This window comes from Vulpes lagopus, chromosome 2 (assembly GCF_018345385.1).
Source record: "Vulpes lagopus strain Blue_001 chromosome 2, ASM1834538v1, whole genome shotgun sequence".
NCBI lineage: Eukaryota > Metazoa > Chordata > Mammalia > Carnivora > Canidae > Vulpes > Vulpes lagopus.
The window spans coordinates 121,449,892-121,467,194 of record NC_054825.1 but is presented as its reverse complement, the minus strand read 5'-3'; the positions used below and the strand labels follow the sequence as shown (position 1 = coordinate 121,467,194).

The 17,303-nt window shown below is 45.3% G+C and overlaps 1 protein-coding gene across 9 annotated transcripts in view; it reads right to left on the bottom strand.

Annotated features, from left to right (window-relative positions):
• Positions 1-17,303, bottom strand: part of TPD52L1 (TPD52 like 1) — a 98,182-nt gene that overhangs the window by 28,186 nt on the left and 52,693 nt on the right. For all 9 annotated transcript variants that reach the window (XM_041745966.1, XM_041745963.1, XM_041745964.1 and 6 more), the window contains exon 2: positions 5,215-5,330. In XM_041745966.1, coding sequence (XP_041601900.1) covers positions 5,215-5,330 — 116 coding nt within the window. The remainder of the gene's footprint in view (positions 1-5,214; positions 5,331-17,303) is intronic.

The window sequence follows — 17,303 nt, the reverse complement described above, 5'->3', positions numbered from 1 at the left end:
AATATACAGAACAGTAAATGCAGAGATACAGAATGCAGAGGGGAAAATAGGAAGCAACTGCACAAGGAGTATGGGGTTTCTTTTTGGGGTGTTAAAAATAGTTTGGAACTAGAGGTGGTAGTTACACCACATTGTAAGTTTAACAAATGCCGCTGAATGGTTCACTTTAAAACAGTTAATTTTATCTTAAAACAGTTAATTTTATACCTCAATAAAAAATGCAAAAGCATATGACTTAACCTGAATTAGCTAATGAATTACCTTCAAAATGAAATTTACGTTAGAAGATTGAAAATTTACCTTCCTATTTTATGCTAGATTACATTAAAAAAAATTTTACTTCTATCCGGATAAAGAAATACTTTCATAAACTATTAAATCATCAGTATGATGCTTAGTAGTAAGACTATTTGGTCTCTTGCACACACTACTTCAATGCCAGCTTCCTCTCCTGGGTAATCATGCCTCTGGCTGAGACTCCTAAGAACTAAGATTAAAATCCAGATACTCCTTGAGAGAGGGCAGTGATTATTTGTATGTGTCAACTTGACTTGGCTGTGGGATGCCCAGACATCTGGCCAAATATCATGCTGCGTGTGCCCATGAGGGTGTTTCTGCATAAGATTATCAATTGAATTGGAAGAATTGGAAGACTGGGTAGGGCAGATTGTCTTCCCAAAGTGGGTGGACTGAAGTCCTAAATAGAAGACAAAGGCTGACCCTCCTTCGGTTCATAGGGACTCTTCTTGTCTGACTGTATTTGAGTTGGGACATTGTTTTTCTTCTTCCTTCATATTTAAACTGTACCATCAGCTATTCTTAGGCCTTGAGCCTGCTGGCCTTCAGACTGGAGCCACACCATCAGGTCCCCTGGTTCTCCAGCTTGCTGACTATAGATCTGGTGATTGTCAGCCTCCATCATCACATCAGCCAATTCCTTGTAACAAATCTCTTTCCATACACATATACCCTATTGGTTCTGCTTCTCTGGAGGGCTCTAACACAGAAGCGTATTACAGCAAGACATTGCTGATTATTAACACTTCAGTTGTTCTCGATTCAGTCCAGAAAGAACGAAGGCCTTGGAAGAAGGAACTAGGAGAGAAAGACCAAGAGCCTAAGGCACTTCTCTATCAGTCTATGAGACAGGTGGCTTGAGGGAACTGTGTGTTCTTCCTGGGGGCACTTCACACCACAGGAAGGGAGACGAACCCAAAGAAGGATGAAGGGAGCCTGAAAAGAGGCTTTGCCTACTTAATAATATTGCCTGGTATTTTTCCAACTCCTATTAATGCTTATTTTTCTTGAGTCATTTTATCTAGAGGATGTTGGCAGTGTTTGATGGTTATATAATCATAAATTTACAGTGCTAATGCTAGCACTTCATCCTTTTCAAAAGCCCAGCCAAATTGCAGGGACGCCTGGTGGCTCAGTTGGCTAAGCATCTGCCTTTGGCTCAGGTCATGATGAGGTCATGTCAGGAGCTAATGAGAACAAACAGCTGAAACAAAATATTATTTCTTTATATACTGGTAAGGTGTGTAAGAATGCATATTCAACTTCCAGTATTTAAAAATGTAAATATTTTGGAGGACCTGGTCGCGTCAGTTGATAGAACATGTGACTCTTAATCTTGGAGTCATGGGTTTGAGCCCCATGTGGGGTACAGAGGTTGCTAAAAAAAATAAATAAATAAACTTAAAAAAAGTAAATATTTCTTTAACATATAAAATAATTCAAGTTAATTATAAACCTTAATTGCATACATTCTATACACAGACCACTGCACCAGATCAGAGGAGATACTGGCCTCACAACGAAGAAACTTAAAAACACACATATTGCATGACCATAATCATAAAAGATTAAATTGTGTTAACATATTCCTCTTTCACGACACAGAGTCCATCTAAGATGTAGCCTTTTGGGCAATACTGGCTTACTTTATGGTTCCAACACAAGGACAGAGCTTCCTCTTGCTAACACTTGGTAGCACACGACAATACTTGGGCTGTGTGTACGAGTGGAGTTGTGAGTTTGCTCCAAGTATAAGGACCACCTCACGGGAATCGAACAACAAAACAGTGCAGGATAAAGCAGTGGGGAGGAATCCAGCATAGGCACGAGCCCGTGGGGGACTCGGAGGACACTGAAGAGGAGACTGGATCCCTGGCATGCCCTGAGGCCTCTTGTAAGCAAAGGAGTCAGAGAGGTCTGGATGCAGACCTCTCACTTTGGGGTCATGGCAATCACGACTGCCTGCCTCCAAGCCAGTCTAACAGGCTGGCCTGTGAGGTGTCCTGCTGCCCAAGTGGCAAATGGATCCAGTAGGATCTTCCCTCAGGCACAGAGGGCAGTTGCTTGCGACCAGGGGCCCAGGAAGGATGTCTGTGGAGAGCTGAGGCAGGGGAGCTGGCCATCCAACAGATGGCTCTGGTCTCTGGAGGGCCACTTGTGGGAGTGCCAAGATTGCTCTCTGTGTCCTTGTTGTAATGAAACACTAGCATCCAAGCGTGTCTGAATGTGTATCTGATCTGGAAAGAACCTGGTTTGGAGCGGGTATATGAGTATGAGTGTGCATGCACATGTGTGTGAACGTGTGTGTGTGTGTGTGTGTGCACGCTCATGGAGGCACGCAGGCACACGCACACAGCAGCTGCAGCGTGCATTTGCTGGAGGGCAGGGAAAGCCAACTCAAGGAAAGGATGAGCATTAATATGCAGAAGTGGACCGAAGTGGATGGAGAAGCGGTGGATACATGCAGAGAAAAAACATCAGATACACTTCCCGTGCGATGGACTGGGCCTGGGGGTGCACAGCTGTGCCCTCGTGCCTCTGGAAGTCACGATGCCACCCTGGCAACACTATGCGGTACTTCTTCATCTCTGAGCAGCCCAGAAATAAGAGACAGGAAGCATCCTAAAGGATGAGAACATGCATCCTGGTAGCTCGAACATAGGAACGGGGTCTGTGTTATTTTCAGAAGTCAGGCTGAAGAGTCCTAGTAATGAGAGGTGCTGGAAGCTCAGTAATGTGGCCAAACCAGACAGGAATTTCTGGAAGCACCATTGGGTTTTTTGTATCACAGAGGCATCCACTTAAAACCAAGGCTCACTTTTTCTTGACTAGAAAAGTAATGCGTGTGCTCACTGTTGAATGTTTAGGAAATAAAGAACGCACACAGAAAACAGAGGTGTGGGGATGCCTGAGTGGCTCAGTGGCTGAGCATCTTTGACTCAAGGCGTGATCCCAGGGTCCTGGGATCGAGTCCCGCATCCGGCTCCCTGCAGGGAACCTGCTTCTCCCTCTGCCTGTGGCTCCGCCTCTCTCTCTGTGTCTCTCATGAATAAATAAATACTAAAAATAAATAAAAATATAAAAATTTGTAATTTAAATATATATGTGTGTGCGTGCATGTGCATGCAGACCCCAGCAGTCCCAGAACCCAGAAAACCGAAGGCATTTTATAAAGGTTGGCCTGCTACAGAGGTTTAAGTACAGAACTTAAACTCGGACTGTAACAGTGTAGGAATTAAATGTTAGCTTAGAATCGGCGAGCTCACACCACTGAGCAGAGTGTAACTTCAGACACCACAACTGACGTGAACACACGGCATGAACCAGAATTCCGGGCCTTATGAAAACACGGAGCTAGGACGCTGTCCGTCACCGCTGACTTCGGCCCGCGTGTGCCGGCAAGTGTGGCCAACTGGAAGTACACTGGGTGGTTCTAGATCAGCGGCCGCAGGCCCAGCCAGCCAAAGGACCAGGCTATCTGCCTGGAGGCCCTTCGCTTACTGAAATCATTTCTGCTGTACCAGGAGAACAAGCTGCTCTTGCATTTCACAATGCAGTTATTTTCGGTGTGCTTTGCGAGGACACCTGAGAAGTCTTTAATATCATCATAAACAAACACCACTGGAACATGAGAGCTCGAGGAGTCTGGAGCAGACAAAGCGGGGTGAGGATACGGTGATGCTCAAAGCTGTATCCTCAGCCTGCGATCGAGCCCAGAAACTTGCTTCCAGCCAGACCAGGAGCTCTGTGCCCTCGGATGCAGGGATGCAGAATGGGGAGGGATATGGGCCTCCTCTCTCTGGCCCTACTGCTTACCCTATTCGAAAAGCTCCCTTTATTCAGTGCTTTCCTCCTACAACATAACTGTTCCTTAGAGAAGTATTTAAGGCTTAGTGGGTGCTGCCAACAAATGGCTTTAGCAACTGTATTCCTGGTGGGCCAGGCATCCTCCCCACCTCTAAGTCCGGATGCCTGAAGCGACGACACAAGATCTAAGGAAACCTGAATTCCTCACAACTTTCCTTGCGGCCCCCCAGTGCTGGATTCTTCTGCAGACGAGCACACAATGTAAGAAATCCAGTTGCTTCTATGATTGATTTTTTTTTCATTACAAAAAATAAACCACTTCAAAGTATTTGTTGAGCTAAGTTGCTGACCTAAAGCAAGAACTGCTCTTAAATAGGAGCTTGCACCGGTACCTATACCAAGGTCTTGGAGGAATTCATCAGCTCTGTGAGTGAGTACTGTTCCCATAATACTGTGAAATTAAAAACGGTAAGAGGTGCAGGGACACCTGGGTGGCTCAGCAGTTGAGCGTCTGCCTTTGGCTCAGGGCGTGATCCCGGGGTCTTGGGATCGAGTCCCGCATCGGGCTCCCTGCATGGAGCCTGCTTCTCCCTCTGCCTGTGTCTCTGCCTCTCTCTCTCTGTCATGAATAAATAAATAAAATCTTAAAATAAAAAAGAATAAGAGGTGCATATTTACAGCTACTTGCCACTGTTGCTTAAGCAACATTACTATCCTTTTTTTTTTACTCTAACCAGTGGGTAATGGACAACTAGCAGTACAAAAACACCCTAGAAAAAAAATGAATCACCTTACAATATATCATTTATTAAATTTTATTAAATGAAAGACAACACGGTGGTGGCCCAGTCAGTTAAGTGTTGGCTCTTGATTTCAGCTCAGGTCATGATCTCAAGGTCATGAGATCGAGCCCCCTGTGGAGCTTTGGGCTGGGTATGGAGCCTGCTTAATATTCTCTCTCTCCCTCTGCCCCTTCCACCCCCACTGGCACTTCCTCAATAAATAAATGCAGGAAAGATAACATAATTGTACCATGGGACTCACACAAAACTCACATGAACTCCTCAGATCCTGAGAGACACAGAACAACAGTAAGACGACTAAACATACCTGAACTAATTCTGCCTTTAACTCTTCTCTTTCCTCCTCGGACAGCATGCTAGAGAAGTCAGCACTGGCTACCGTGTCTTCATCTCGTCCTTGCAATGGTTCGGTCTCCAACAAACCTTTAGACAAGATTGATAAAACATAATGCAATTAAAAAAAATTAGCCGACTCCTGTTTCCACAGTCTGGAGAACCAGCCCGACCTTCCTGCTCAAAAACAGCTAAAATCTCCTGGGACACTGGGGTGGCTCAGTCGGTTAGGCGTCTCCCTGTGGCTCAGGTCATGGTCTCAGGCTCCTAGGATGGAGCCCCGCGTTGGGCTCCCTGCTCAGCGCGGAGTCTGCTTCTCCCTCTCTGGCTCCCCTACCCCTGTGTGTGCTCTCTCTTTCTCTCTCTTTCTCACACACACAAATGAATGGGATCTTTAAAAAATAAAAAATAATTAAAAATTCCAGGAAAAAAAACCCCAACTTTCTTTTCTTTTCTTTTCTTTTTTTTTTTTTAAGATTTTATTTATTTATTCATGAGAAACACAGAAAGAGAGAGAGAGGCAGAGACACAGGCAGGGGGAGAAGCAGGCTCCCTGCAGCGAGCCCAGTGTGGGACTCCATCCCAGGACCTCAGGATCACACCCTGGGCCAAAGGCAGACACTTAACCGCTGAGCCACCCAGGGATCCCCAACCCCGACTATCTAAATTTGTGATTAGCTGCCAAGCAAGTAAGGAATATTAAGAAGCCCAAGAACTAAGTCCAAGTGGGAAGCCAGAGGTGCAAACCAAAGAAGCTCTCATGGGTTCCGCATTTGCCACCCAGATGACTTCCCGCTTTGGCGCTCACTGGCCCCTGGGGTGCAGAGGACAAAGCCTCGGGCCACCCAAGGAGAAGGGTTTAAGGTGGGGGACTTGTACATAAACCCACATTCCCATAAACCCTCATCCCCACGGGGCTGCACCCTGAGAGCAAGGAGAACAGAAAATCAAGAGCGTCGCTCCCCACGGGGATCCGGGGGGCAAGCAAAGCAGCCTCAGCTGTTGAATGCGCAGCCACAAGGGCCTCCCTGAGTCCCTACTCCCAAGGGAGACTGCGTGGGAGCTGGCAACCCGAGTGCACACTACTTGGGTGGTCCACGAGGACCGGGAGATGGCACAGCATCGTCAACCTTCCCACTTCGGATGTGGACAGAATGTGGATGCGAAACCTGGGGCAGCAGCAGCCATAAGGAATCAGTGCAGGCTGATTCTGGCGGAGGGAACAAGGAAAGTGCCCGGTGCTCGAGGACATCACTGTGGCCCAGTGAGAAAAATGGCTTTTGGTCAAAGAAAAAAAAAAAAAAGATGCTCTCTAGGAGAGCCCCTTGGCATCTGGAGAACTCAAACACCTATGTTCTCTGGAGGATCCAGCAAACAGGCCTCCACATACGTGGAAGCTTCCTGTAGGACACGACTTATGACAGAGCTGGCATCTACACATCCATGGGGAAAGGAAGGTCTCTTAGTAAGCTGTCCTGGAGCAAACAGCCCTCCATGTAGAAAAATTAAGATTGGACACCTTCACACGATTCACAAAGATTAAATTATAAACATTTTAGAAGAAAATAAGATTGGGACGCCCGGGTGGCTTAGTGGTTGAGTGTCTGCCTTCAGCTCGGGTCGTGACCCTGGGGTCCTGGGATCGGGTCCCCCATGGGGGTCCCCCATGGGGATCCCCACAGGGAGCCCGCTTCTCCCTCTGCCTGTGTCTCTGCCTCTCCGTCTGGGTCTCTCATGGATAAATAAATAACATCTTTAAAAAAAAAAAAAAGGAAGACAACAGGATTTATGAATCACTAGGTCGGAATGGACTTCTTAAACAAGACACCAAAAAAAGGCATATCATGAAAAAAGTAGGGTGAATAAAATTACAGATGTCTTTTCATCAAACCCACTGGAAAATTAAAAGACATGCTACTAATTAGAAGAAGCAATATATCTCCCATGTGTATAACTAGCAAAGGACAAGTTACCAGAATAAAAAATAATTCTTAGTCCAGTTTAAAGCACAGAAATAGGGGGATCCCTGGGTGGCTCAGTGGTTCAGCACCTGCCTTCGGCCCAGGGCATGATCCCGGGGTCCTGGGATCGAGTCCCATGTCGGGCTCCCTGCATGGAGCCTGCTTCTCCCTCTGCCTGTGTCTCTGCCCCCACCCCCCCGCCATCATGAATAAATAAATAAAATCTTTAAAAAAAAATAAAGCACAGAAATAACCCAATAGGCTCAAAACAGAATTTGCTGTAGGAAGAAATCGCAAATGGTTAACAAACCCAAGAAAATATGCTCAGGCTCTCCGATGTTCTGGGAAACACAAATTAAATCATCTCACACCCACTGGATTAGTAAAAAGTCCAAAGGCTGACATTATCAAATTTGATGAGTACGTGGAGGATGGAAACTCATACGCTGCTGGCAAGAATCCTAAAGAGAGACGAGTAACTTGGAAAATAAGCTACTGTGATCTGTGGGGTGCACACCCCCTTCCATCCAGCCCGTCCACACCTACGTATAAATCGGCACCGAGGTCACCAGCAAGAACTCTCATGGCAGCCGAAGCCCAGGACCAGGAGGATGCACAGAAGCCCACTGGGCACCCCCTCCTCCCAGCACCCGACCACGTGCAGGGAGTGAACGACCCCACACGCTCCGGGGACGGAACTCACCAATAAGATTCAGAGTGAAAAGCACAAGTTGCAGAAGAATCATAAGGTATAACCCCAAACAGACAAAACTAACTAAAATATTTTCTACAAATAAAATCATAAAGAAAAGCAAGACTGTGATCAAAATGATCCAGGACCGTGTTTTCTTCTCTGAGGCGGGCTGGGTGCAGATGGCAGCAGGCGCCTCCCCAGGATCTGATGGTCATGCTCCACTTCTGGGATTCTGAATTTCTGCATCTGAGTATTTCTTCTACCTTTTATTTGGTAAATATTCTTTTCTCTGCGTATATTATGGGATAAGACAATTAAAAATAGATTTTTCGGGATCCCTGGGTGGCGCAGCGGTTTGGCGCCTGCCTTTGGCCCAGGGCGCGATCCTGGAGACCCGGGATCGAATCCCACGTCGGGCTCCCGGTGCATGGAGCCTGCTTCCCCCTCTGCCTGTGTCTCTGCCTCTCTCTCTCTCTCTCTCTCTCTCTCTCTCTCTCTCTCTGTGTGTGACTATCATAAAAAAAAAAAAAGATTTTTCTCTAAAGTCAACATTAAAGGTAAGCAATTAGCCTACAGTGTCAGGACATTCGAGGTAAAGAGAGCAAGGAGATGAACCAATCTGCAAAGTGCTTCTCAGGCTGGCCCCACTTTTGAGTCCCTCGCACGCACATCCTTATTCTGGAGCAACGACGGGCCATCAGCACCCACTGATACACCGGCCACATCAGTGAGCGCGGCACCCTGCTGGCCTCGCTGATCCAAGTTCAGCAGCACCTTGTCCCATCTCTCTACTCTGGAGGCCAGTTTCGATGCTAAGATAATTTTCTTTTCCACGAGTAATGCCTCTTCATTGCAGAAGATAGAAAAATAAAATTATCCGTCATGGACTACAATTACTGTTAATCGCACTGCCCAGAAACAAGTATCATTTTGGTCCGTCCTTTCTGGTTATTTTTTCTATGCAAACGTATACGTTCTCTTGTATATACTTATGTGCACTTACTGTTGTGAATCTGATGTATTCAATAGGGCATCGTGAACATCCCTTATGTCTAAAAACACAGCCACGTTGATATATTTTTGATGGTCACACAGTACTTTGTCTCGTGTGTGATTGATAACTTACCCCATTTCCTGGGAAGCCACAGCAAACATCGCCTTGCCAAACAAACCATCAAGCAAAATCTTAATGATTTCCTATACACTCGATCACAGAGTCAAGGGGTAAGAACACTTTTGAAAACTACTGCCTAATTTTCGCTCAGAAAGATTGCGTCCGTTTTATGAAGACATCAGCAACCTGTGAGACTACCTGTAGACTCAGGACAATAATGTTGCATCAATTTCTAAAAATATTTTATTTAAACTCAATTGGTCCACATATAGTATAACACCCAGCACTCATCCCATCAAGTGCCCCCCTCAGTGCCCGTCACCCAGTCACCCCATCTCCTGGCCCTCTTCCCCTTCTGTAAACCTTTGTTGGTTTCCCAGAGTTAGGGGTCTCTTATGGTTTGTCTTTCTAATTTTTCCCACTGTGGTTTTGATTTGTATTTCCCTGATGACAAGTGATGAGGAGCACTTTTTCATGTGTCCAAGCACAGATTTAAGAGATGGTCACAGAAGGTAGGCTGCCCCCAACCACGGGAGGAAGCTCTAAGGTACTCTGGCTCCCTAACTCAGCTGGGCTCAGGAACTGAACAAATATTGCTTAAACTTAGCTGGTATGCAAATTCTCCATCTTCCCCTCTCTTGACAGTGTGAGAGGACGTGGGCAGCTACTTAAGACGACATCTAACATCTTTAGCACCTTCTTATGTTCTAGGACAAAACAATAATTCAGAATCTATTTTAGTTGGTAACAAGTGAGTTGGGAAACTTCTAATGAATTTAGGGAAAGGCAGAGACCCAGATCCAGGAGGTTAACTTATTTTCAGGGGAAAACAAGGTAAAGCTTACGAGGTGAGATATCCTGTGCTGACCTGGGGCTCTGATGCGCCACGGCATGTGCCCCTCCAAGGCAACATCACGGATCTTTGCAAAGTCTCACTCCCAGAAAGCAGCCATTCAGGAAATCTGCTTGGAGGCCAGGCTGCTGGTGAGATGAGGTCTAACTGGACCAGTTACCTTCTTCATTCTTATTCTTGAAATGAAATGCCACTTCCCCATCTTCTTTTCCTATTTAACGCCTCAATTTCCCTGCATCAGCCTCTTCTGATGAGTGTTCTCTGAGTCACACAGCTCAGCCCGGGGGGACCGTATAAACCCAAACAAAATGAAAACACAGCCTGCCATGTTCAGCGGAATATGCTCCACTCACTGGGTTAGGGAAGCAGTCATCCAACCATGGGGTCAGAGGATAATTCCAGAATCAAGGAGCAGATGAAAGAGGAGTTGAAGAAAGATGGGATTCACCAGTGAAAGTCAGTCAGGATGGGGAGGGAGAATAGAAGCCACCAGTAAGAGACACCAAGTGAGAGACAAGAACGTGAGAAGACAGGACAATCAATATAACATGACCTAGTCCCTAGGGAAGCAGGTACTCAAGGAGATTAAAAACATAGTTTTCATAAAAGCAATTATTAGTGGGCAGAAATCACTCCGGAGACAATATTTTTGGCAGACACCAGTACACTATGCATGCACGCAATTTCACGAATTTGGTTCCCTTTCCCGATGTGCAAACTATGCCCCTTTGGTCTGGGAGGCAGGAGATCTGGGCTCCTACCTATCTGTGGGTTTGCCATTAACGGCGGAATACACTTGATCTCAATGATCTCATCTGTTAAACTGATACCTTGTGGAACTGTTGTTAAAATTAAATATGTTACATCAGATAAGACATATGAAAATTTCCTAAATGTCTTCAATTTCCATACAAACCACAGTAGCATATTGGTGAAACTGGGGGTAATCGTTTTACAAAATATTACCGTGTTGGGGCACCTGGGTGGTGCAGTCAATTAAGCGGTCTACTGGTTTCTGCTCAGGTCGTGACCTTGCATCCTGAGATCGAGTCCCGTGTCCAGCTCTACGCTCAGTGCAGAGTCTGCTTGGGACTCTTTCTCCCTCTCCCCATGCCACCGTCCCCCTTCCCTCCACTGTGCTCTCTAAAATAAATCAATCTTTTAAAAGAATATTAATGTGCTATCTTCTCTTTTGGTTCTGCAAGAATATTTTCCTAGCTGGTCTAAGGCATCCACCTGTCTGAGGTGAGGTAGAGGAGCAAAAGACTCCCACACAAAAGGATTCATATTGAAATTCTTGGCATTTGAAATTGGATTTGCCAGGAAGACAAATACTTTGCAACAAAGGCAATTTTCTAAGGAAGGGATGTTTTTCACATTTTCCTTTCCCTCTTCACATAACAGAAGCCAAGCCCAGGACACCCAGGACACCCAGGCCAGGGGACTCCCCATAGGTACACGGTGTATTAGGATTTACCAAGGATGTATGTGCCTCCTGGTCCATCCTAGGGGGATGGTGGGGAGAAGGAAGGAAGAGGGAAGGAGAGGGATGCTGGGAGATGTGCATGTTCAGCCTTCCTTGTTGGGCTCTGGAGGTTCGGTTTGCCCCTACAGACCCACTCTACTCCTTCCTTTTCTCCGCTCTGCTCTGCACCCTGGAGACCCACCTGAGGATTAATCAATATGCTTTTCCCACCCACCCAGCACTGGCCAGTGGGGAGCCCCAGAGGGACCCCGGAGAATAGAAGAAGGGCTAGGGGCTGCCTCCCTCCCTGCCAGGCGGCATGGTGCAGTTTTGGCTTTTTTCATGACCAAGGACCACACCTGCACTTAGGTGGTCCTCCTCCACAGCTCAGCTGTTATCAAGCTCCCAGAACCTGACCCTCTCCTCCCACCTAAGGACTGTGGGGACTCCCTGCCATTGTCGTCCTGACATGCTTCAACACTCCCTCCTGGTTTCCCTTAACTCTTCCTGTCGTTCCAGTGGTCCCTTCACTAAACTCCCTTGAATGAAGCACCCCCACTGAGCATGCCATTCATCTGCTTCGAGACGCTTGTCCCAATCTCCCTTTTGGGCTCTGGGTAGAAAAATCTTTCAGGCCATCCCACACGAACCAGGAGCACAGCCACATCCCTGTAAAAACGACAGGGGCTGGGAGGTTGGGCATCAGCCCTTGTGGTTTAGTACCCCAATTCCCACTTCTGCAGTCAGCTAACCATGCCTGGGGCCCAGGACTCCCCACAGGGACTCAGGGAGAAAACTGTCACCTTGGTACGGGGTTGGCACCCCTGCGGTTTGGGCTGGAGTTGCTGGGGAGGTGGAGAGAATCTGCCCCCAAGAACCAAACTGAGGCTAACTCAGCTTGGAAGGGCTGCAGGGCCCAACCCCAACCGAGGGAAGACAAGCTCATGAATAATATCCACAGAAGATGTCGGCATCGGAGGACGTCATAGTCCTGGCTGAAGGGCCAGCAGAGAAAACAAAACACTACCTGGACCCTTCCTGTTTCCACATACCAGACGCCTCCTTAATCAGGACAAGGCAAAGGCGGAGCTGAAAAAGGAGAAATCTGAGCTGCAGGGCAATTTAACTGAGGAGATGAATATTATTTAAAAGAGGTTTTACAAAGCAGTCCATTGGAATGGACTAAACCTATTTTTTTCTTCTCCACTACCCAAAGCCCGAAGCATAGGTTAAAAAAAAAAAAAAAAAAAAGGAGCACATGTCTGTACACTAAGACATATTGGGGGTAGGGTTGGGGGCACCTGAGTGGTTCAATCGGTTCAGCGTCTGACTCTTAACTCTTGATCTTGGCTCACAGTCAGGATCTCAGGGTTGTGAGGGTGAGCCCCATGTCAGGCTCTGTGCTGAGCATGGAGCCTGCTTGGGATCCTGTCTCTCCCTCTGCCCCCCTTCCCTCAGGCTCGCTCAAAAAAAAAGGGGGGGGGGAAGGGCATAGTGTGAATACATTTTGTGATCTTGCTATAGGAGTATTTTGTACCTAAACAGCCATTTTACTTTCATTTGTATGTAATAAAATATGTAGACATTTAATAAGGGTAAACAAAAATCCACAGGTCTGACTCTAATCCAGGAGTTGTGCTTCTCCATTGGCCAGGCACATCTCTGGAAACAGATAGATCCCAGGTAGTTGTCAAATGCCACCAAATGCCTGCTTTCACCTTCAATTGGCCATGATGACTCATTCAAGTCCCACTTGTAGGGCTGAATGACACAACATACCAAGGCAGATCCAGCAGAGAAGTGACGATGGGCTGGTCCCAGCCTTGTTGATGGGGATCCTCACTTATGAACCCGGGTTCAAGGTCTGACTCATTTGCAAATTGCTGCCTTCAAAGTTAGGCTAGTCTGACTCCAGGGCCTACGTCCTTCCCTGTCCTACAACCATATGATGAAAAGGAAACAAATGCTGGCAAGTACAAATCAAGAAATGAGCTTTGGATTAAAATGCCTCCTTCAACCTTGAAATGAAATTGCTCATTGGCATCCATATACTTTTTTTTTTAAATTTATTCATTCAATTGGGAGAGAGAAAAGAGCATGCTGGCATGCAGGGGGGGCAGAGGGAGAAGGAGAGGCAGTCTCAAGCAGACTCTGTGATGAGAATGGAGCCCAACACGGGGTTTGACCTCATGACCCTGAGATTCCTGAGATTAGGACCCTGAGATCACGACCTGAGCCAAAACCAAGAGTCATACACTTAACTGACTGGGCCACCCAGGCATCTCAGTATCAATATACTTTCAATGCATCTTGTTGAGCTCTCCAATGGATTAGGTTATGGCTTCATGCACAGGATTGAAGGAACACAGACAGCTAGGAGTTAAAATGGTTACAAACCATGAGTTCAGATGAATGACCCCATATCCTGCATTGTGGCAAATATATAAAAGTTGCAGAATTTCTTTTAGATGGCAAAATAATCTTGCAGGTATTGGTGTGTACACCCACACTAAGGAATTAACAAATAAATATGGCTGTGGAACCAAGCAAAGGAAGAAAAGTGTGTATTTTCAAAAAGAATACAAAATTATTACAGGACTTAAAAAAATTTGAAAAAATTATTCCAGGACTTAAAAAAAGAAAGAATGCAATAAAACAAATGAAAATTCACCCTTGTTTGCAAAATAAATTTAAGACTGTAATGTTTATTACTTATATTTTCACCATGACGTTTGGTGAAAATAACTGCAGACATTCTTTTCTCATAAAACTTCAAAATACCTCCATTTATTCTCTTTGGGAAAAACTCCTGAGCTAATCTCACTCTTGGATTTATGGTTATCTTTTTTTTTTTTTAAAGATTTATTTATTTATTTTATGACAGACATAGAGAGAGAGGCAGAGACACAGGAGGAGGGAGAAGCAGGCTCCATGCCGGGAGCCCAATGCGGGACTTGATCCCGAGACTCTAGGATCGTGCCATGGGCCAAAGGCAGGCACCAAACCGCTGAGCCACCCAGGGATCCCTCGATTTATGGTTATCTTAAAGTGCACAAAAACTAACCACATGTTAATTCGAGGAGGGTGGAAATTAAAGATATAAATTAAACAAGTTTATTTATTAGAATCCTCTCTGCACGTTAGACCTACCACCCAAACCTAGATATTATTTCTTATGCACCCCCATCTTTCGACTGCTTCCCATTCATATACTAGCAACTTGCATCTAGTCTATTACTGAATCACACATCCAGTATATAAGGCTTTACATGTGTTTTTTCCTCTTGTCCTGGAGTTTTGGCAGTAGCCTCAAAGGCTAAGAATAATGGGAGCTTTATACCCCCAGTTCATAAAACCAAGGCTTGAACCCTAGTGCGTGATATGCCAATATATTTTATAATTGCTTCTGCCGAGGCTGAGACCACCTTCTTCTAGCCCTTGAGTCGGGGTGAAGAATGGAGCAGGGATGGAGTGGCATGTACGAAACTTGCATATACAGACAAGCAATGATGAAAGACAAATAATACTCTCTACTCTCCAGAGATCACCACTGTGGAACCTTCATGTACATCTTTCCAGATCTCTTCCTCTATTGCAGCCCATTTCCCACGCCCCCTCACATGTTAACATCTCTGAAATCGGGATGTCTCTTAGAATCAGTGTTAGCAGGATTTTCTTTCTGTGGTGGCATATAAAACAATAGGTATCTTAGAATCTTCGACATCTTAGATTTTAAGAATCTGATATATAGACATATGTACATATAAAAAATCAAATATATCTTATATATGTATATTTAGAGATCTCCATATAATTAAAAATGAGATCAAAGGTGCCTGGCTGGCTCAGTCAGAAGGACATGCAGCTCTTGATCTCAGAGCCAGGAGTTCAAGCCCCACGTTGGGTGTAGAGATCCCTTAAATAAATATTTTTTAAAAGAATGAGATCATGCTATTTTGCAACGTGATTTTTTTTTCAGACTTTTTTTTTAAGATTTTATTTTTAAGTAAGCTCTACACCCAATGTGGGGGCTTGAACCCATAACCCCGGGATCAAGAGTCCACCAACTGAGCCAGCCAGGTGCCCCAGAAAACTTTCCCTCCTCATCTTTTTAAAATCTCATCTGAAACCAGACTGTATCAAAGGTCTCCAACTGGGACACCTGGGTGGCTTTGTGGTTGAGTGTCTGCCTTTGGGTCAGGTCGTGATCCTGGGGTCCTGGGACTTGATCCCGCATCAGGCCCCCCTTAGGGAGTCTGCTTCTCCCTCTGCCTGTGTCTCTGCCTCTCTGTGTCTCTCTTGAGTAAATAAATAAAATCTTAAAAATAAAAAAGTCCCCAGCTGATCCCATAATGTATCTAGAGCTAGTTTGCCCAAACCCATATCCAAACCACAACTTCATACTCACCTGCTCGTCATCCTCCTTAAGCCTCTTTACCTCTAGCTGACTAATTAATGGCTTGTGGAAGAGCCCAGACTTTGTCTTGGCAAATTCATCTCAAGAGTTTGATTAATGATTCATCAGGTGATTGCAAGAATACAGCATATTGGGAAGAGACCCCTTTGGGGGAAACTAGTCTTAGGAAGAATTCCAGCTCCACCCTTTTCAACTCTATGACTATGATCATTGGAAACCTGGTCTTGTCTTTTGTGAAATGGGGATAATAATGCCTACACACACAAGCAGGTTGTCAGGACTTACAGTTTTGCAAAATACTAGCACAGTGCCTGTTAAATAGTAATAGCACATCTTATAGCACCCAATCCGGTCACACTTGAGTGAATTCTTCCTTGATCAGAATTATTTATGAAACTCAAGTGCTCTGAGAGGAAAAAAAAATAGAAGCTACTATTCTGTCTTCAAGATGCTAAGAGAATTTCACTATAGAGACTAGTCACTCACATCTCTACCTGAAGTAACACCAGTAGAGCTAGCACGCAATGACACGCAAAGTGGATGTCCTGCAGAAACCCGAACCCTCATGCTGCTTATCCTCTGTCCTCTTCCTAGAAGGAGCCCTCTGCTCTTATGGCTCTACCCTGTCTGGCCATTGCTTCATGGACGGGGATGAACTCCTGACTCAGAAGTAGCCTCTCTTGAGATTTTAAACTATGAGACAAAGGATGGGTTGGCGGAACGAGGTTACACCAGGTACTAGCAGAAATTAGTAGAGTGTGGGCCCCAATCTTCCTCACAGCTGCCTTCAGTCCCGTGTTTGTTCATTGCTCATTCAACAAATGTTTATCAAAAATAAATAAATAAATAAATAAATAAATAAATAAATAAATAAATAACAAATGTTTATCAAACATCTACCGCGTGCCATTGCAGGTCTTTGCTTTCATGGAACTCACAAACCTACCTATCCTGAGGCCAGTTGTTTGACTTCAGAATTTCCATGAGCTTTCTCCTTATCATTAAAATAAACTTCGGTTCCATTTGAGCTAGCCCGAATGTCTCTTTCTCTTTTTCACACACACACATACACTTAAGTTAAACAGAGACAGTAATATTATGAGATTCAGGACAAAGAGATCATTATGAACCCTCTACCAAATTTTAACTCCATGACTTCAATGATGTGCAATGACCTTGAAACAAATTAATTAGAAGTCTGATAAATCATTTTTGCCCCAAACTTCCTCTACACGTGAAGTCACTTTGTCATTTGTATAGTCTTTAAGATCTTCTCTATGTAAATGGTTTAGGAGGCTAAATGCTGCAAGCACAGAGCCCGGCCCCCTTCACTTTCAAAGGGCAAGAGTTGGGGGGGCAGCAGTCACAGAGCCACACTCAACCCACTTACGGACCTGCAGCATTGTTCCAGGCAGTAGGATTTTCTGAGATAGATGCAACTGTAACTAGCAACTGTTGGACTAGGGTCTCTATTTGGGTTCTGAAGGCTGATCTGGTCCATAAGGTTTGGCTTTTCCATAGTCTATCTGGAAACATCTGCATACATGCACAGAGAAAAC